The sequence below is a fragment of the Centroberyx gerrardi genome, chromosome 14 (assembly GCF_048128805.1).
Source record: "Centroberyx gerrardi isolate f3 chromosome 14, fCenGer3.hap1.cur.20231027, whole genome shotgun sequence".
NCBI lineage: Eukaryota > Metazoa > Chordata > Actinopteri > Beryciformes > Berycidae > Centroberyx > Centroberyx gerrardi.
This window is the reverse complement of record NC_136010.1, coordinates 2,388,825-2,408,824: the sequence shown is the minus strand read 5'-3', so window position 1 is coordinate 2,408,824 and position 20,000 is coordinate 2,388,825. Positions and strand designations below refer to the sequence as shown.

Genomic DNA, 20,000 nt, shown 5'->3' with positions numbered 1-20,000 from the left:
CTTCCTCTCCTCTCCTCTCTCTCTGTAGAAATATGTGAAACATGCCAGTATGGACGTTCCTCAGCAGCAGACTACAGTTCAGCTGCAGGAGTGTATTGAGCTGTTCACCACTGTGGAAACACTGGAGGAGGAGAACCCATGGTAACACACACACACACACACACACACACACACTTCAGATTCTCACAGAACAATGACTAAGATAAAATTAGCATATTTTAGTTTGCTATCACTTTAGAGGGATGAGGTGCTGACTGTGTGTGTGTGTGTGTGTGTGTGTGTGCAGGTACTGTCCTCTGTGTAAGAAGCACCAGCTGGCCACTAAGAAGCTGGACCTGTGGTCTCTGCCCGAGGTTCTCATCATCCACCTGAAGAGGTTTTCCTACACCAAGTTCTCCAGGGAGAAGCTGGACAGCATCGTGGACTTCCCCCTCAGGTACACACACACACACACACACACACACACACACACACACACACTAGGCTTCATTTTCCGCGGTATCGAATATCGCCAAATGGCCATTGTTTCTTCCAATTCTCCGGATAAATGAGGTAATTTTCTAAATATCACTTTCCTGTTTCTGCAGAGACCTGGACTTCTCCGGCTGCCTGCTGAGGAAGAATCTGACCAATGGGGAGCCTCCGAGCCGGTATGACCTCATCGCTGTGTCCAATCACTACGGAGGACTGAGGGACGGACATTGTAAGGCGCTTTGGTTTATCATTGTTTTGTTTGTTTGTTGTTTGTTTTGTTTTTTACTTTTTCTTTTGTCAAGAGGAGATGTTGAAGGTTTTGTTTAGACACAAGACTCTAGTGCCGGGCGATAATTCAAAATTATGGTTTATGGTCTTTCATATAATAAGTAAGTAAAGCTTTATTTATATAGCGACTTTTTAAAACACGGCTTACAAAGCCCTTCACAACAAGAGGATAAAAGAAAGAAAAGACATGAAAGATATAAAAACAACTTTAAGAGAAGACAAACCCTTAAAGGCCAAAAAATTATATAATGCAATCATACACGTATATAAAGTATAAAACATATATATACAGTAATATATAAAACAAACAAAATATGGTGTTTATATGGTGATGATATTGTGATTTTGGGTAATCATGACACAATTTTACTGTCGAAACTGATGATAACAAGCACATTTTATTTAAAAACCCAATGAGGTGTGAAACATTTTAAGGAATATTATTTGAAAAGAAGTTGTGTGTGTGTGTGTGTGTGTGTGTGTGTGTGTGTGTTCCAGACACCAGCTATGCGCAGAACAAGGATAACGGTCAGTGGTATTACTTTGACGACAGCAAGGTGACGTACGCCAGAGAGGAACAGATCGTGGTCAGTATCACACACACACACACACACACACACACACACACTGTGCCAACAAGATGTTGACTTAACTTTTGCGCAGCAAGAATAACAAGAGGCAGTGTGATCAGCTCCATTTAGCCGACTCATTTTTGTTGCGTTTTTACAAATTACTATAATGAGAAACTTAAAGGTCCCATATCATGTAAAGCAGGACTCCCTCTCCTCTGTGATGATAAAGGAGTTGGATGTCTATCTAAACATGGTGAAAGCATCAAAACTAAATCCACACAATCCATATTAGAAAAGCGAGCCTCTAAACGAGCCGTTTGGACTTCCGTAACTTTGTGGCGTCACAAAGGTTCGCTCATTATCATTTCTGTAAGAAATAATAGACTAACAAAGTGTTTTTTTCAAAGCGGTCGAGCGGTCGTCATCGTTTATTACCGGAGAGTTTTCCCTACCTGTAGCCGTCGGGCCGCGGCGTCTCACGTTTCACTCTCGAAACGGTTAGCCGATCGGAACGGAGGGGTCGTTAATATTAATGAGCCTTAAAGACACGGCGACAGAAACGGCCTGTTCTTGGTAAGGCTCAGAGAGATGCTGGGAAATGAACGTGGAGAAATGGATTGAGAGTGTTTTTGGTTCATGACACCACACACACAGCTTTGAATGGACCTCAAGACACAAAATAAAACACTGGAAAGTAGAATATGGATCTTTAAAACGAAATGTATTTAAAATTTAGACTTTTCCAAAAATGTTTAATGATGTTTTACCATTTTCCAAAACATTTCCAGGCCTGGAAAACATTTTCTGTAACTTTTCCAGGATTTTCATGACCATGGAAACTGGGTCAGGAACATGAATGGTGATATTAGAATATCGTCTCATCTCTACTCATTAATATTAATCTGTGTTCCTCTCCTGCAGACCAACGCTGCCTATCTGCTGTTCTACCATCGACAAGACAAGATCAGAAAACCCACTCTGCCCGCCCCGTCCGCAAGCCCCGCCCCCTCGGCCCAGCCCGCTAACGACATCACTTCCTGTAGCAACGAGGACGCGGAGCCGGGTGCCGCCGCCGCTGCCGCCGCTTCCTGCGTCACCATGGAAACGGACTGAATGAACCAGCAAAATTTTCTGTTTTGATTTTGATTTTTTTGTTGATGTTTTGTTTTGATTTTAATTTGCTTTTCCAACAAAATGGGCCTTTTATTTTTATTTTTTTTTTCTCTTTTTTTTTAATGTAAATTCATTTTTTTTTATGTTTTGGATTTTTCGGATCTGTTCCCGGAACACTTGAAGGCCTCAGTCTGGTCCTCAGTCTGGTCCGGACCTCTCACCTCCCGTCTTTAAAAGGGTCAAAGGTCATGTGGCTGCAGCTCTTCCTCCTCTCCTCTCCTCTCCCCTCCTCCCTGCTGGAGAACAGGGTTTTTACCAAAAATCGTTTTATTTCTGAATTGAAGCCGCCGATATTTTGTGCCGAGATATTCTGGATTTATAATTTCGACCATTTTCATTCCAAAAAAATTTTACAAATACCCAACAGAGTTTCCAACAGAAGTTTCTTCTCGTCAGGGTGGAAAAGCCTCTGGAGCATTTAGAGCATCATGGGACACTAAAACTCTCCACTGAAACCAGGATAATGAAAGTGTTTTAGAGTCAGCAGGTGAGGCAGGTGTCACTGCTGCTGAGGAAGATCACATCCTCACCTCCGTTTGTATCAGCCGACCGATAACTGATCTGTATTGAAATGCCGATATCAGCAAACTGGAATATCAGTCTAAACCTGGTGGAGACTAGAGGAGACAAAAGACTTGTGAGGTGCATCATGGGAGAGAGATGAGATGGGGGGGGGGGGGGGGGGGGGGGGTGTAACTGTTTGGTGAGTTAGTCGACTGTAGCAGCTCGGCTTGGGCGATATCCAAAATGTAATATTGCGAGACTGTCCTGCCAAAATATCGCGATATACGATATTATCACGGGGGTCGTTTTTTTTGTTGTTGTTGTTTTTCAGTTTTTATTCCCCCAGGTTTCTTTGGGGGGTATTTAATTTTTTTAATTTATTTCTTCCAAATTACATCAAATTTCTAGGCTATAATAATAATTATTATTAAGAGTCACTTTTTTTTTTTTCAAATCTTTCATTTAACTATGATTATTTTTTTTGTTTTTGTTACTATCCTACCACTAGTAGATTGTACAATTGTGATCTAAGCAAGGTTTTTTTTTTTTTTTTTTTTTTTTTGGGGGGGATATCGCGATATTCACGAAATATCGCGATATCCAATAATATCGAATATCGGCCCAAGTCTAGTAGCAGCCGTTCGGCCCGGTCACCTTGTTCACCTGGAGGCCATGTTGTCTTCTGACAGAGCTGAGGGAGGGAGGGAGGGAGGGAGGGAGCCTGGTGCATTATGGGACGGGACAGCCATGTGACACACAGCAGCTGAGCATCAGATCCTGGACAGAGAATATGGAGAAATGGAGAAAGAGCAAAATTACAGTTACATGGAGAGGGGGCGGGGTTAGGAAACTTTATTTATTAATATTTTCGGACTTTAGGAAAGTCCGGAAATATTAAAATTCAGTTTTGTCATCAATTTCCCCCCAAAGAATTGTAGAGAAATCTCTTTGATCCCGACTGACGGCTTCACTTCCCGGTTAACTCTCTGTGTTTCATAAGAGATCCGCCTCCTGAAACACCGATATCTAATTTTACAAAATGATTCCTGACAGGAAAGTAAAACTCATTAAATATTCTATTTAGATTAATTATTATAGTCTGTTATATAGTTTAAAAGATCAGTTATCTTGAACCGTTTGCTTACAAAATAATTACATTTTTGAGGATGCAAATCTTTTTTTTTTTTTTTTTTAACTTGAGCAATGAACATCAGAATTATTTTTTTTTTCATACATGTATAACGTGTAGGAACTTGTTAAAGCGGACCAGGGAGCAGCCTGCAGGGGATTCTGGGTAATCTGTAGCTCGCACAGCAGAGTTTATAATGGAGAAACGAGAGAGAAGAAGATTTAATATTGAACAAAGCAGCAGGAATGGGAAGTGAATATTGCTTTGTATATTTTGGTTGTTTCTTTCTTGTCCTCTGGTATTTATTTTTTTAATCGATTGATTTGAGCTGTCGGATATTGATCTAACCACACACACACACACAGAAAGGCCTCGGTTTGCTTCTTACAGATCTTCCATGCATTATTACAATCTCTTTTCTGTTTTTGAATGATATTGATCGACTGGTGCAGGACATTAAGATGCTTATTTTTCATATTTATAGACGAAATTTGTATTCTTATTCTGGCAGAAATCTATTAACTGGCAGAATTCCAGGTTTGCTGCTTCCGTTTGTTTTTATTTGATTTCAACTGTTTTGTTTTTCCTGTCTGAGTCTGAGCAGAACCGGACTGAGCAGAACCGGACTGAGCTGCGTCTGGTCGGAGCTCCTGGTGGTTTTTAAATCGCTCTCTGTACAGTATTTTTGTATTGTAATAAATGTATTATTATTCTTCTCACTCTGGGTCATGCGGGGGGCGCCTGGGCTGATTTCTGTCTTTGGTCTTCCCTGTCAAATAACAGATGAAAATATTTTATTGATTATTATTGATTGATTATTATCTTTTGATATGAATAAATGGATGATTATAATGAGCGTGATACTGTTAGGCATGAGGCAGATCTGACTCCATGTTCTGACTGTCTTTTCTCTTCTCTCTGCCGAGTTTCTTCTTCATGTGAAGCTTCATTTGCAGAAAGAAAAAGCAAAACTGTAAAATTAACTAGAAGACACTCGGAGAAAACAAACAAACCTCCAGCAACACTGGAAGATAAATGTCTAACGGCAGAAATCCCAGATCCAGATCACCAACAAATAAAATTTCATGGAAATCCATTCTTTATTTAGAAAGAGAAACACACAGATGTGTGTGTGTGTATGTATGGGTGTAGGGTGACATGAAAAAAGACGAGAAGAGAGAAGAGTAACCTAAGTTCTAGAGGTGTGACCAAGTCAACTTTACTCAAGTCCGTAGTCAGTCTCAAGTCTTGAGGCACGAGTCTCAAGTCAAGTCCCAAGTCTAAATGTAGATTACCAAGTCAAGTCCACGTCATTAATGTCAAGTCTCAAGTCTAAATGTAGAACAGCAAGTCAAGTCAGAACAAATCAAGAGTCCAGTATCAATTTAATATCTTAAAGAAAACTAAATATCTAGGACTTTTCAATGCAATATGGTTTTAATAGGATAAAAACTTGGTAAGAGCATCATGAGTTTGATTTCTATAATCAGTTTCAACTTCAATAAATTCAATCATTCCATACAAATTCAGAAAACAGAATTTAAATTCAGTCGTCCGCTGGAACAAATCTCATCACTTTCAATCTAAGTCATTTACACAAACACAAGATCTCCAGTCAAGACTTTAGAAACCTTTTCAAGTCATCAAAGTACAAGTCAGAGTCAAGTCCCAAGTCACCAGAACCCAAGTCAAGTCAAGTCTCAAGTCTTCTCTTCATGCATCAAGTCAAGGCTCAAGCTATTAAAACTGTGACTCGAGTCTGATCAGAGTACAAGTCCTCACCTCTGTGTGAGCCATATAATGATATACACTCACTGGCCACTTTATTAGGTGAGAGAGGTCAGAGGTCAGAGGTCAGACTGGTTCAAGCTGACAGAAAGGACAGTCTTTACAACAGAAGGAACACACAAGCCGTTGGTCCTTATGATAAATGTTGCCATAGCAACAGATGACCATTATTAGGTGTACCTAATAAAGTGGCCGTGTGTGAGTGTATATTGATATTAAAAAAATCCTTATGATTATCGTGATATTGATCTCAAACATGTAGAAACTTTGTGAAGCGTTTCCAAATCTGAAAAGTTGAAAGAAGAAGAAGGTGAGGAGTGGAGGAAGGAGAGGAGGAGAAGAGAGGAGGAAGAAGGAGAGGAGAAGAGAGGAGGAAGGAGGAGAGGAGGAGGAAGGTCTCAAGTCTCAAAGTCAAGTCTCAAGTCTTCTCTTCATGCAGCAAGTCAAGTCTCAAGCAGTTTGAATTGTTACTCTCAAATCCCATCAGTCAGCCTGTGGGCTGCAGGCTGTTCAGTGACTCTCCACACACACACACACACACAGCCAGAGTGACTCAAACCAAACAGGTCTAAAGTACAGAAGCACCGACCAAAACCAATTTTTAAACCAATCGGCCGTAACTCCAGGGATCAGTAACTCTCCACAAATATCGGCTCAGAAAATGTTCTGTTGGATTTTCAGCTCAGCTTCAGTCAGTCAGACTGCAGCTGACAGCAGACAGATGATCTCCAGCTGCTTTGCGTGTCATATTTTTCTTTTTGTGGGAATTTTCCAACTTCTAGCAGACTGACAGCTCACCAGCGCCTCCTGGTGGAGACTGGTGAACTGCTGCTGTGAAGCCTCAGGACACAGAGAGTTATACAGAGTCAGCTTCAGGTCACCAGCCGGTCTCTCTCTCTCTCTGTTGAATGAAATCCACCAAGATTCAAGATTTCCTTTTACTGTCATTGTACAAGTACAACAAAATTGCGATTGCAGCTCTCTGAGTTTGATGCATAACAAACTAAACAATGATAAACAAGTAAATAAAAACTGAGTGCAAAAAAAAACCCACAGTGTGCAAAATGTATTGTCAACTTAAGAGTAGTTAAATTAGAAAAAAACCTAAGACTAGTTAGTTTAAAACTTATGAGCAGTTAAGTGAGAGCATTTCCAAGCAGTCAGTATGATGTATCATGTCAGCTGGTTGAAATAATAAAGTTATACTGACTGTACTTCACTTTACAGTCAGGAGAGCTGACACTGATCTAAAGCAGCTTTGACAGTTAACACTGCTGTTAACAGACAGCCTCGAGACATTTCTACACTTTACTAAACTTATTTTGACTATTTTCTTGAAGGATACATGTTTTAATGACTAGTAATGACGTGATTAGTACGTTATGAATTAGTAGATGGCGGTAATACAACAAACGAGGATGTGAACCGCCAGTAAAAGCTAAGAAGAAGAAGAAGAAGAAGAAGAAGAAGAAGAAGAAGAAGAAGCGTCTGGTCTCTGCCGGAAACCGACGACGAAGAAGGATTCGGGGTTCCGCGCTAGCTAGCTTGCTAGCCAGTTAGCTCCTGGGCTCAAGATGGGGGAAGCAGACGTAACGCTAACTCAGACCGACGAAAAGCCTCCAGACTCGGGGTTAGTCCCCGGGGAGGACTCGGTAGTCTGGAGCCACGAGGTGGAGGTGTGTCTGTTTCACGCGATGCTCGGACACAAACCCGTCGGTAAGGATGTGAAGTCCGGCAGCGGCGACAGAGAGCTAGCGTTAGCATGTTAGCTTTAACCGTTACTCTGCTGTCTTAACCCCGTGTTTGCCAAACTGGGGTCCAGGGACACTCGGGGGTCCTGAGGTGCGTCCAGGGGGCCCAGCGAAATTAGGAATAGTTTAATCTAAATTGTATTTAATCTGCTAGACGTTAGCATGTGGAGATAATTTATGTTAATGCCTCTTCTGATCAGAGATTCACTCTCCTACAGTAGAGACACACAACTCGGATGGGATTAAATCCAGATCAGATGTGGCTCATGGGACAAACCGTTTTCCAGTCTGGGTCTGGAGTCTTACTGTCTGATTATTTGGGGACTTTGACATGACAGTTTGGGAACTCCTGTTTTAACTGAGAAAAACCGATAAATGTTAGCTAGCTAGCTGCCATAACATCTGCCATACATGATGTAGAATGGTCTGTGACATGTATTAGATGGTGTGTAAAGCCCGTTGAGGTTTGCTTGTGATAAAGTGCGATACAAACAAACCAAACTAAACATCAAAACATGATCTGACCTGTAGCTGTCTGCCTGTTAGCAGGTTAGCTAGCTGGTTAGCCAGCTAACATAAACAAAGACACACTGACAGAAACACGAAACACACACATAAGTTAGTGTTCCCATTCCTGCACCAACTCTGACACTGTGGGGCTGCAACTCATGATTCTATTCATTATCAATTAATCTATCGACGATTAATCATTTAGTCTATAAAATGTCAAAATTAAAGACAAATGTCCATCACAGTTCCCTGAGTCTAAAGTGATTCTTCGGATTTCTTCCTCAGTCTGACCAGCAGCTAAAAACACAAAGTATTCATTTTATAATGAGATGAAACAGAGAAAAGCAGCAAATCTTAACATTTGTGAAGCTGCAACCAGCAAATGTTTGGTGTCTTTACTTGATGAATTTCTGTTTTTCTCCTCATTTCCTCGCTCTTTCACACCAACCTCCTCCCGTCTCTTATCTACTCTTTGTTTCTCATTTTCTCTCTTTCCTTGTCCCCCCTTCTCTCTCTCTCTCCCTCCCTGTCTGTCTCTCTCTCTCTCTCTCTCCTTCTCTCTCTCCCCCCCCTCTCTCTCTCTGTCTCTCTCTCCATCTCTGTCTCTCTCTCTCTGTCTCTCTCCCTCTCTCTCTCCCTCTCTCTCTCTCTTTCTCTCTCTCTCCCCCTCTCTCTCCCCCTCTCTCGCTCTCTCTCTCTCTCTCTCTCTCTCTCTCTCTCTCTCTCTCTCTCTCTCTCCCTCTCTCTCTCTCCAGGAGTGAACCGTCACTTCCATATGATCTGTATCAGAGATAAATTCAGTCAGAATATCGGCAGACAGGTTTCCTCCTCCGTCATCTGGGATCATCTGGGAACCATGTACGACATGCAGGCTCTGGTGAGGAGGAGTGTGTGTGTAGGAGTGTGTGTGTGTGTGTAGGAGTGTGTGTGTGTGTGTAGGAGTGTGTGTGCGCCTAGCTGACTGTATTCTTCAGCATGGATTTTCAGACGTTTAGGATTGATCCAAGTCTTGTGTGTGTGTGTGACGCAGCACGAGTCGGAGATCTTGCCGTTCCCAAACTCGGAGAAGAGCTTCTCTCTGCCTGACGACATCATCCAAGATGTTAAAGAGGGTAAGAGACTCCACTCCTCTCTGCTTCTGTCAGTTTCTGCTGCTTCAGTCTCGCTATCTGCAAAATCACATGTTAAATAAATTGATGTTGATTGCATTGAACTGTGTGTGTGTGTGTGTGTGTGTGTGTGCAGGGAAGCTGGGCTCAGAGGAAGAGACCAAAGAGGAGTTCAGGATGGAGAGAGAACCTCCTGCTACACATGAAGAAGGTAACACACACTCCTCTTCCTGTCATCCCTCTCTCTCTCTCTCTCTCTCTCTCTCTCTCTCTCTCTCTCTCTCTCCCCTCCTCTTCTATGGTATCTCTTCCCTCTCACATCTTTTGTCACATCTGTTTTATCTGTTTTATTTTGCTTTTTCTGTTTTGTATACGTATTATGTATATATTAGTGCTGTCAATCGATTAAAAAAATGAATCGTGTTAATCACAATAATAGGCTGTGATTAATCATGATTAATCACAAGTTTAAAATACTAGTATTTACTTGTATTTTTTGGGGGAGATAAAACAAATACATGTGTGGTGTTGGAATAAAGAAATGCACGACAAACTGGTTAGAGGAATCAGAGTTTTTTTTTACTTTATTATAACATCTCAGCTTAGTTTTGATGATTTCTGAATTAGAATTAGAAAGTAAAAAAGTCTCAGGGAGTGCTTGGCATTGCCCACAACATCCATAATGAATTGCAGACTTAATTAGCAGACAACCACATAAAAAAGTAACGTCTGCTGCAAAGTGAATGTAAACAGCTTGCCTGTAAATTGTTTGCAAAGTAACATCTCACCCAAATGAATGCTACAGTGAGTCGGCCTGTTTAAGAAACTGAATGCCACAGTGTCTTTGAAGAGACAAAGTGAACTTTTCCCTTTTCACACTCTTAGTTGAATAAGATTACCTGACACAGTGTGAACTTGTGTGACATGACTCCAGTCAACCAGTTCGTTAGGCTACTTTTCTTTTAACCAGTTGCTCAGGCAGACTAGCTTGTTGAGCTGACCTCTTCTTCTGCACAATGTGGTCTGCCAAAGAAAACCGTCTCACACATGGCTGTTGAGGCAGGTGTAGCCGAGTACCTTTGTGCAATACGGGCCAGCTTACCATGGGCGCCTGTGTGTGCCGACCACCACTGTAGTGCACGTGCCTCTATGCTGACTTTACCTGTCTAGAGTTTTGTCTGTGGACAGCGCCTCATCATCAGACTCTGACTCTTTTTTTAGTTTTTTTTTTGTTTTTTTTTTTCGTATTCTGGTATATGTATTAGGTTTCAATAATAACAATTGTTAATTTCTCCTTTTTGGGTACAGATTTACAGACATTTTTTTAAATCCAACCTATCAGTTTTTTTTCTAAAAACATTTATACAGAATCACCTTCAGGTTTTAAAATATACATATTTCCTTCCTGTATTTACAGAATGCCAACCCACCGTCATCGTTTGTGGGCTGCAATGAAACACACATCGTATAAAACAAAGGATGTGGGGGAAATAATGAAAGATAAAGAGAGCAAACGTACAACAAAAGACAACTGTTATGATAAAAGTCACAGATGGTTATTGTGCTTTAGCCGGAGGAACTGTTCCTTCTGGAGTGTCTCTGATGCCATCAGACTCTGACTCTGACCCCATCAGTAGGAGGGCCGTCTTCTTCTTTGGTGGCTCTGGTTCCACTTCCTCTCCGGAGGGCTGTGCTGCAGGTTCTCCGTCCTTCAGCATCTCACTCAGCTCTCGCCACACCTCTTCCCTCTCTGCTCTGGGCAGGCGCCTGAGCTCCTTGAATCTGGGATCTAGAGCTGTTGCTACCTTTAGCCATGACAGGTTTGTGTTCTCCTTTCATCTGTTGAGGTCCTCTGTGAATGCAGCCTTGAAGCGCACGAGATAGGCAGGGTCAACATCTGAGACCTCCATCATACACAAGAGGTGCAGGCAGCACCACCCAGGAGCTCAGTGACATACCTACAAACACACAAGACCAACAGAACTGACTACACTTTTCATTCAGATAACACCCATTTAGGGGACAGGCCTAAGATTATTTCTAAAATACAATAACAAAGTGACTATTATATTAATTGTATTTGTCAGAAAATAAAATTGGAGAGGATAGGGGAATCACCTTACCTGCAGCAGTGTTTCCAACTGTGCCAGCTGTCATATTCAGCTGAGGTTAGCATGGCTCAGTTGTGCTTCTGCTGTGCCAGTGTTGCCTTCAGCGGGTCTTTTGTTGTGTTGAACCCGCTTTATCATTTCGAGAGTTGAATTCCAGCGCGTGGGTACATCCTGGACGAGTGACTCCTCTTCTTCTTCACTGTCAAACCCCCCGTCAGGGAGAGCCACTGTGATTACCCTCTGTATAATGTGCTACACAGGGCATATGCTCGAATGGTAGACTCCTTGCTGCCGCGATCATATTGCGAGCGCTATCTGTTCCTGTAGCGGTGACCTTGTCCGTTATCTCCCACTCCTTTGCAACTTCAAGAAACTGGCGAGCGCATGCTTCAGCAAAATGCCGTTCCTCTGTGTTCACCACACCTAAAGCGAACGAGTGCAGTTGCCGTTTGTCATCGATTATGTGTGCTGTGACACCGAGGGAGTTATGGTTGCTTACTGATGTCCAGTGGTCTCCAGTCAGTGCAATAAATGTAGCTTGTGCCAACTGCTCCGCTTTCGTTGCCTTTTCACTGCCGTACTCCTTCGAGGGGAACAATAGTTCCCCTCGAAGGTGGCTTGTATGATGGGTCGTCTGAGGCGATCTGGATAATGCCTTGAAGCCCCGGGTCTTCAACAGTGTTGATGGGCCTGCAGTCCATGGCGATCCATTTAGCGATTGCATTGGTTAGCTTAGTTGTTGTCGCTTTGTTGACGGACTTGCCCTGGCTGCACTGCCAGTGATCCTGTCTCAGTAGCATCTTTGCTAACGTCAGCAAAGATGTGCTTTGCCCGAAGACGGTACTTCAGACTTGTTGTGCTTCGGTGGAAAGACAGTTCATCACTGCAGTATGTGCACACAGCTTTGGTTTTATCTAAACTTCCATCTGGAAGCTTTTTAAAACGAAAGTTGCCGTTCAGCACACACACTGGGGGATCTCTTCTCTTCTCTTCACATCTCCTCAGTCATCGTGTTTTCTGTGTTTGCCTTCGCCTTTCAGTAATTCAGCCAGGTAAACATCCGCGCTGGAATTATGGGGGGAAGTTGGGGGCAAACTTGGTAATATGATTAATTTGCGTTAAAAACAAATTAACACGTTAAGGTTTACAGATTAATCGCGAGCATTAACGCGTTAACGTTGACAGCCCTAGTGTATATTCTACCTCATAATGTTATGTATGCCTTGTTTTCTGTCTTTGTCACCCTTCAGTTTCAATTTCAGTGTGCTTTATTGACATTAAAGTACATAAACAATGTTGCCAAAGCATCTAGATAAATACCAACTTATCTTTCTCCCTCTCCCTCTCTCTCCCTCTCTCTCTCTCCTCTTTTTCTCCTCTCTGTTTCTCTCCCTCTTTCACACCAACCTCCTTCTGTCTCTTATCTACTTTGTTTCTCATTTTCTCTTTCCTTCTCTCTCTCTCTCTCTCTCTCTCTCTCTCTCTCTCTCTCTCTCTCTCTCTCTCTCTCTCTCTCTCTCTCTCTCTCTCTCTCTCTCTCTCTCTCTCTCTCTCTCTCTCTCTCTCTCTCTCTCTCTCCGTCTCCCCCTCTCAGGCAGTAACTCCTCAGTGAAGCTGTCTGAGCGAGCGAGCAGCACTCGGGACAAGGAGAGAGAGCGGGACAGAGAGAAGGGAGGGAGCGAGGGAGGAGGAGGGGGAGGAGGAGGAGCGAAGGAGGCGGAGAAGAGGAAGAGGAGCCGAGCCGCAGACAAACTGCTGTCCTCCTCCAATCCTGCCAGTCCAGGAGGAGCCAAGAGGAGACGCACCTGAGAGAGGGAGGGAGGGAGAGGGAGAGAGAGTGTGTCAGAGAGCAGTGTCAGAAAGTGTGTGTGTGTGTGTGAGAGAGAGGGAGAGGTTGAGAGTGTGTGTTAAAGAGAAAGGTCGAGACTGTATGTGTGTGTGTGTGTGTGAGAGAGAGAGAGAGAGAGAGAGAAAATGTGTGTGAGAGAAAGTAAAGGTGTGTAAACAAGCAGCAGAGAGCGACAAAGTGTGTGTGACAGAGAGACAAAGTGTGTGTGTGTGTGTGTTAGAGAGAGACAGAAAGTGTGTGTGAGAGAAAGTGTGTGTAACCAAGCAGCAGAGAGTGACAGTGTGTGTGTGTGTGAGAGAGAGAGAGAGAGAGAGAGAGAGAGCATTGGACTCTACAGGAGCGACATCAAAAGAGATAAATAGTTGAACGAGGAAGAGGAGGAGGAGAAGAAGAGGAAGCTTCCTGGCTGTTGCTCTTCTTCTGCAGACTCTTTTTCCGTTTTTAGATGATTTGTTGTAAAGATGATTTCCAGAGAGAGGGAGAGGCGGGAGGGGAACCTGTGAGCTCCTCGGGATGGGACGGGACGGGACGGGACGGGACGGGACGGGACGGGACGGGACGCCCCCGCCTGAAGTGGCTCCTGCAGGGAAAAGGAACGTTCTCCACTTCCTTCTGTTCGGTTCGGACGATGCTTTTCTTCTTCATGGTGCCTCGTCTTTTTTTTTGTTTTGTTTTTTTTAAGAACTCACTCTGCTCCATGAACTCGGCAGTGATTCTGTTCACTGATTGGCTGATTTACACCCGTCAATCACATCCGCGGCTTCGGTCCCGCCGGTCGTCTCGGTGCGTCCGGTCTGCGGGACGCCGAGCCGCTCCGGACCGGCACCGGGGGGGATTTCACTCTGCAGTCTGGACTCACTGAGCGTCAGTGATGAGACGACAGACAATTCATCGATTATAACTTTGAGAAATGATTAATCGTTTTAGTCGTTTATCAAGTAAAAATACCAAACGAAGAAGAAAAACGGAGAGCTACAAAAATGGTGCAAAGTGTCCAAAAAAAAACAAAAGAAGCTGCTCTTAAGTTTGGAGTTCAAATGAATGAAACAAAAATTCAAGGCACTTTTCTTTGAGAAACTTTAAAAAGCTTTTATTTTGTAGGCTCAACTAGACGTTTAAAACACTTCAACACTCCAACTGTTTCAACATGAATTATTGTTTGAAGTTTTTAAACGTCTCTAGATGAGTCTATAACATAGGCTATAACAAGGCTTTTTACACGTTTTCCATGAAAAGTGTCTTGGACTTTTGTTTCATAAAAACTTTTTCTGGTTGCAGCTTCACAGATGTGAAGATCTGCTGCTTTTCTCTGTTTCATCTCATAAAATTTGTACTCACTGTAGGCTCTGTGAACTTGTGATGGGGATTTGTTGACATTTTTGACGTTTTATACACTAAATAATGAATCGATTAATTGAAAAAAACACCAATAGATTAATGGATAATGAAAGTAATGGTTAGTTGCAGCTCTGCTGAGCGTCCAGCAGAGAGGAAACAGGAAACAGTCACACAGACTCAGGTCGAGTCCAGACTGCAGAATCCAGATCAGACCGGACTCTAGAGGTCTGGATCTGAAGGTCTGCCAGCGATGAGAGCGTCACACCGGCTCTGAACGCCTCCTCCTGCTGTGATTGGCTGATCAAAGTGTCTCTGAAACGGTCTGGAAGTTTCTGTCCAGCTGGATGGAGGACAAACCACGAGTCAGACCTGCAGATGACTAGAGACCGGAGACCCGGTTCACAGAGGGAGAGTCTGACAGGAACAGCATTAAACTATAAAAGAAGTTTCATCTGCCATTTGAAAAGTACGGAAGCCCATTGAGGACAAATATTCATACATTTCATTTACACAGTTTTCCTGCCATGAGTCAATTTTCGTTGTTTTCTTGAGATATTGAGTTATTTACGTCATCATCTCGTCGCCCCCCAAGAGATAATGAGAAAATTATCCAATTTTTCTCTGAGGTCACAAGATAAATTTGTCAGTATCTCAGGATAACAAAAATTGTTTTCCCGAGATAATGAGGTAATTCTCATTTTTTCCCCAGAGATCTCGCAAAAATCATCTCATTATCTATCAAATTATCTAAAAAAAAAAAAAGTTCTCAAAATGTTTAATTGATTTCTCGGGAAAAGAGATAATTTTCTCATTATCTCAGGAAAACAAAACTTGTTTTCTCAAGATAACAAGATTATTACTTTATTAAAAACGAATGTTAAACAAAATGTGTTCTCTCCAGATAATGACAAATTACTATCTCGAGAAAACAAAGAAAATGAACTCGTTATCACAGGAAAGCAGCGTAAATACACAGTGTGAATATTTGTCCTCAATGGGCTTCCGTAGAAAAGTGCATCACCTGCTCTGCTGAGTGATTGGCTGAATGTTGAAGCTCTGCGGAGCCCGTTACGTTTCAGAGGATGAACTTCATCTGTTTGTTAAATATCCAGCAATAAATCCTAGGTACCGTTTAGTTTTGTTTCTCCAGAACAGACGTTGTAGCGTTTTGGAGAGAAACTTCAGGTCCGGCCTTTAATCCCACAGCCTCGTCCAGACGGCCTGTTTACTAGACGGAGAAATAACTTTTCTTTTTTGTCATGTTTTTATTGGGTCACACTTGATTTGGAAAGTCCAGTGCTGAAACCTAAATTACTACCAAGTGACTGTAATGAGTCTGCTGAGCTTCAGGTGATCCTCAGTGTGAAAACTAGTTTATTGATACACCTGTCTAACGTTTGGACACACCACATTTTTCTTTATTTTTACTATTTTTCACATTTTAGAATAACAGTAAAGACTCAAAACTATGAAATAACACAAATGGAATTATGCAGCGAGCAAAAAAGTGTTAAATCAAAACTATCTTATATTTTAGATTCTTTGCCTTTATGGAAAGGCAAAGGCTTTTTAAAGAAATTCATACATAGGATCAACTTCACTATTTATATTTGTCTAAGAAACTCATTTCAAGTATTTAAGCAGAAGACTTTAGATCAGAATGAATTTAAGAGAATGAAACACAGAACAGTCAGTCAGGTTCAGACTGTGGACTGGCAGTTTATTCATTATTCAGTTTATTCAGAGATGCAGCAGACTGAGTATCAGTATTGGACAATCCAAATAAAGTGCCACCTTTTTTATTTTTTATTCTTTTTATTGAGGTTTTGTTAATTTATTGTAAAGCTGTGTGTCATTAAAGCTGAGCTCAGATCAGCGCTGCGCTCTGGACTCCCTGTCTGCTCCTCGTCTTCTTCTTCTTCTTCTTCTTCTTCTTCTACAGCCCGACCGATCGCAATGAACTTTATTTGTGTCGCGCTTTCCTTTCCGACAGTTTGAAAGAGCTTTACAGACAAAATAACATTAACAAAGACAATAAGAGAAGCGACAAACAGGGAAGAAATGTTTAAGAGAAGAACATTCTTCAGGAAACACTGAATACTTCTCATTTTTGGCATGAAGATGGTCAGATTTAAAGATATAAGACACAAAATATCAGGGTGACGCTTTCTATAGAAACTCATCAGTCAGAGTCGATCAGATACTGAACATTTCTAACAGTTTCCTAAAGAACTGCAAAACTAGAAACTATTTACTGGAAAAATAACAGGTAGAGGTCAATTATCAGAAGTAATTATTCACATAATTATATAATATAGTTGTTTAATTCTTAATTCATTTTTGTTAATTTCTAATTTTCTATATAACTGCTACATCATTTCATGGTTCTGTCTTGGAAAGAAGAAACTGGAGGAACTGACCAGCTGCCATTCAACTCTTTCTCTGTTTTCACTATAATAATAATAGTATAATCAGAACATAACTTCATGCTTCTTTCCAGGAAACTTCCCAAGAAATTAACAGTTCCTTTCTAGGAAATTATTAGGAAATTGCAGACCCGGAAAATGAAGCGTTATCAATATCAGCTATTGACAGCTTCGGTCTAAAAGTGTCTGTGTCGCTCTCAGCCCTGAAAAATCAATCGATCGATCCTGAGGTCAGACTGTATGTGAGTTATGGATTTTAGTGACTCAAGAGGAGATTTAGCAGCTTAATCTGAGCAGATGTCCAGTTTTTCTGACTAATAATCAACTGCATTTCCCTTAAACTGCTTCAGTGCTCTTTTAGTATAATTATCTTAAACTAAAAAAAGAGCAAGTATACTTTTAAGTTTGAGTAAGTTTACTTCAGTGCACTTTCAGTATACTTTATTTTACACTAAAAAACATTAGCAAGTATACATTATTTTACTTTTGTTGTACTTAGAAAAGGTACACCTGAGAATACTGCTTAAAGTTATACTTGTCCCAAAAAGTAGCCAAAAAAAGTAAACTTAGAAGTACACTTATCGTTCCCCAGAGTTAGTCTACCTTTTATACTTAAGTAGGCGTGTACTTTAAAAAGTAAACTGAAAGAATACTATGTTTTTGTAAGGATTTATTGTATTTACCTTCAGTCTGGACTTTGGTCATAAAACAAGCAGCAGTTCAGATTCCAGTTTTCTGAAAAGCTCCCGGCTCATTTTAATCTTCCTGCCGCTCAGCCAGGAGTCACATGATCCAAACATTCACATGATTTACATCATACATGATCCAAACATTCACATGATTTACATCATACATGATCCAAACATTCACATGATTTACATCATACATGATCCAAACATTCACATGATTCACCTGCCTGTTTCTGGCTGGCAGCTGCAGTGCGTCTGTCCGCCACACGGGGGCAGACTGTTACTGCTGCAGACCGGCTGCTGGACCAGGGAGGAGATATACAGGCAGTCAGTCAGTTAGTAAGAAAATCAGTCAGTCAGTTAATCAGTCAGTAAGTTACTAAGTCAGTAACTTAGAAAGTTAGTCAGAAAGTAAATCAAAGTTAGTCAGTCAGTCAGTAGCCTAAGTCAGTAATTCAGTAAATTAGTAAGTTACTAAGTTAGTCAGTAAGTCAGTCAGAATGTTAATAAGAAAATTAGTCAGTCAATCAGTCAGTAAGTTACTAAGTCAGTAAGTTAGAAAATTGGTTAGACAGATAATCAGAAAGTCAGTCAGTCAGAACATTAGTCAGTAAGCCAGAGAGTTAGTAAGTCAGTAAGTCAGTCAGTGAAAATGCTAACTAGCTAACCGAGGCTAACAGTAGTTTCTGGTCTGTTAGCATTTTGTGACCCAATCAGTTTAGTGATCAAATGTGTTTTCTCTCAGTCGTCTGACAGCAGCTGGATGGAGTTAAACACTGTGATGAAACACTGAGTCACTGATCAGCTGATCAGAGACAGAGGAAACAGGAAGTTGGACCTGATCTACATCCTGCTGAGACCAAGAGGAAGACGAGGTGATGACTTCAGCACGTTATACTGTAATGAAAGCAGCGTCTCTAGATTGACGTTTGTTCTGCTAAGCCTCTTCTTCACTTCTTCACTCCTCCTCTTCACTCCTCCCTTTCCTCATTTTCCCACCATTCCTCCTCTCCTTTTCTTCCCCGTCTCTTCTTCTCCTCTCCCCACCTTTCCTCCACTTCTTCTTCTCTTTTTCCCACTGCTCCTCAATTCCTATCTCCTCTCCTCCTTCCTCCTCTCTTCTCCTCCTTCCTCCTCTTCTCCACCTCTCCTCCAGTCGCGCATTCTGATTGGTCGATCATAGAGGCGATCAACAGCTCCGACATCCCGTCCCTCCAGCTGCGTTGCTATAGTGGCGTCCATGTTTGTTTTACCGGTGATTGTCGTCACGTCTGCTTCCTGTTCCTCTCTTCTTCTATGTTTCGTATTGGTGCGATATGATTTTTTTTTAAACGCTGCCGCCCTGTGTTCGGGATTTCAACCACATGCTACACATCCACACAAAAGTATAAAAACTTAAATCTAAGAGCCGCCATATTGTTGACATTCGCGGTTAACATTATGTTTACATCACGTTCAACTGTAAAATTCACATTCATTCAGTTTAACTCATTAAATTAAGCTTTGAACTAAACTCCATTTATCTGCAAAACATCATGAAGAACATTATTCTGATCCTGAGACAGAGGAGATTTGGAAACTAGATTGTGAAAACTGAATAATATGGGACCTTTAAGTTGATCAGTGTGTGTGTGTGTGTGTGTGTGTGTGTGTGTGTGTGTGTCAGACAGGTAAAGGTCAGGTAAAGGTCCTGGTCCGTCATGACGGCTGGAAGCTGCAGGACTGAAGCTTTTATCTGGTTCCTGCAGCTCTGCCTCAGCGTCCGTCTGGCAGCTCTGATCACGCTGACATTTGATGTGATTGTTATTTGAATCTGAATCGGCCGAATCATTCTTTACTCTCACTTCTTCTTCTGTTGTTTTTGCAGTAACACCCCACCCTTCTCTTTTAAATCACACTGAAAAACTCATTTTCTCAGGCTTGCGTTTAATTCATTTGTTTTTAACAGAGGTGTGACCAAGTCAACTTCGCTCGAGTCCCAAGTCAGTCTCAAGTCTTGAGGCACAAGTCTCAAGTCAAGTCCCAAGTCTAAATGTAGATTACCAAGTCAAGTCCAAGTCATTAATGTCAAGTCTCAAGTCTAAATGTAGAACAGCAAGTCAAGTCAGAACAAATCAAGAGTCCAGTATCAATTTAATATCTTAAAGAAAACTAAATATCTAGGACTTTTCAATGCAATATGGTTTTAATAGGATAAAAACTTGGTAAGAGCATCATGAGTTTGATTTCTATAATCAGTTTCAACTTCAATAAATTCAATCATTCCATACAAATTCAGAAAACAGAATT

At 41.6% G+C, this 20,000-nt stretch overlaps 2 protein-coding genes, 1 long non-coding RNA gene and 1 pseudogene across 3 annotated transcripts in view; 3 read left to right on the top strand and 1 right to left on the bottom strand.

The window, feature by feature from the left end:
- Window positions 1-3,336, top strand: part of usp11 (ubiquitin specific peptidase 11) — a 26,269-nt gene extending 22,933 nt beyond the window's left edge. Inside the window, exons 17-21 of the mRNA XM_078288174.1 lie at window positions 29-141; window positions 287-436; window positions 588-703; window positions 1,261-1,349; window positions 2,256-3,336. Of these exons, the coding sequence (XP_078144300.1) occupies window positions 29-141; window positions 287-436; window positions 588-703; window positions 1,261-1,349; window positions 2,256-2,447 (660 nt within the window). The 3' untranslated portion in view covers window positions 2,448-3,336. The remainder of the gene's footprint in view (window positions 1-28; window positions 142-286; window positions 437-587; window positions 704-1,260; window positions 1,350-2,255) is intronic.
- The window catches only part of LOC144542311 (uncharacterized), a 263,184-nt gene extending 246,693 nt beyond the window's left edge, over window positions 1-16,491 (top strand). Inside the window, exon 2 of the long non-coding RNA XR_013507165.1 lies at window positions 16,343-16,491. This is a non-coding gene — a long non-coding RNA (uncharacterized LOC144542311). The remainder of the gene's footprint in view (window positions 1-16,342) is intronic.
- On the top strand, window positions 7,463-13,737 carry mrgbp (MRG/MORF4L binding protein). The gene is made up of 5 exons (XM_071922710.2): window positions 7,463-7,644; window positions 8,945-9,066; window positions 9,220-9,301; window positions 9,435-9,509; window positions 13,004-13,737. Exons 1-5 carry the CDS (start codon window positions 7,503-7,505, stop codon window positions 13,216-13,218), a joined length of 636 nt encoding a protein of 211 aa, XP_071778811.1. The 5' UTR covers window positions 7,463-7,502; the 3' UTR covers window positions 13,219-13,737.
- Window positions 10,855-12,617, bottom strand: LOC139929720 (E3 SUMO-protein ligase ZBED1-like; annotated as a pseudogene).
- Window positions 16,492-20,000: the final 3,509 nt, after the last annotated feature.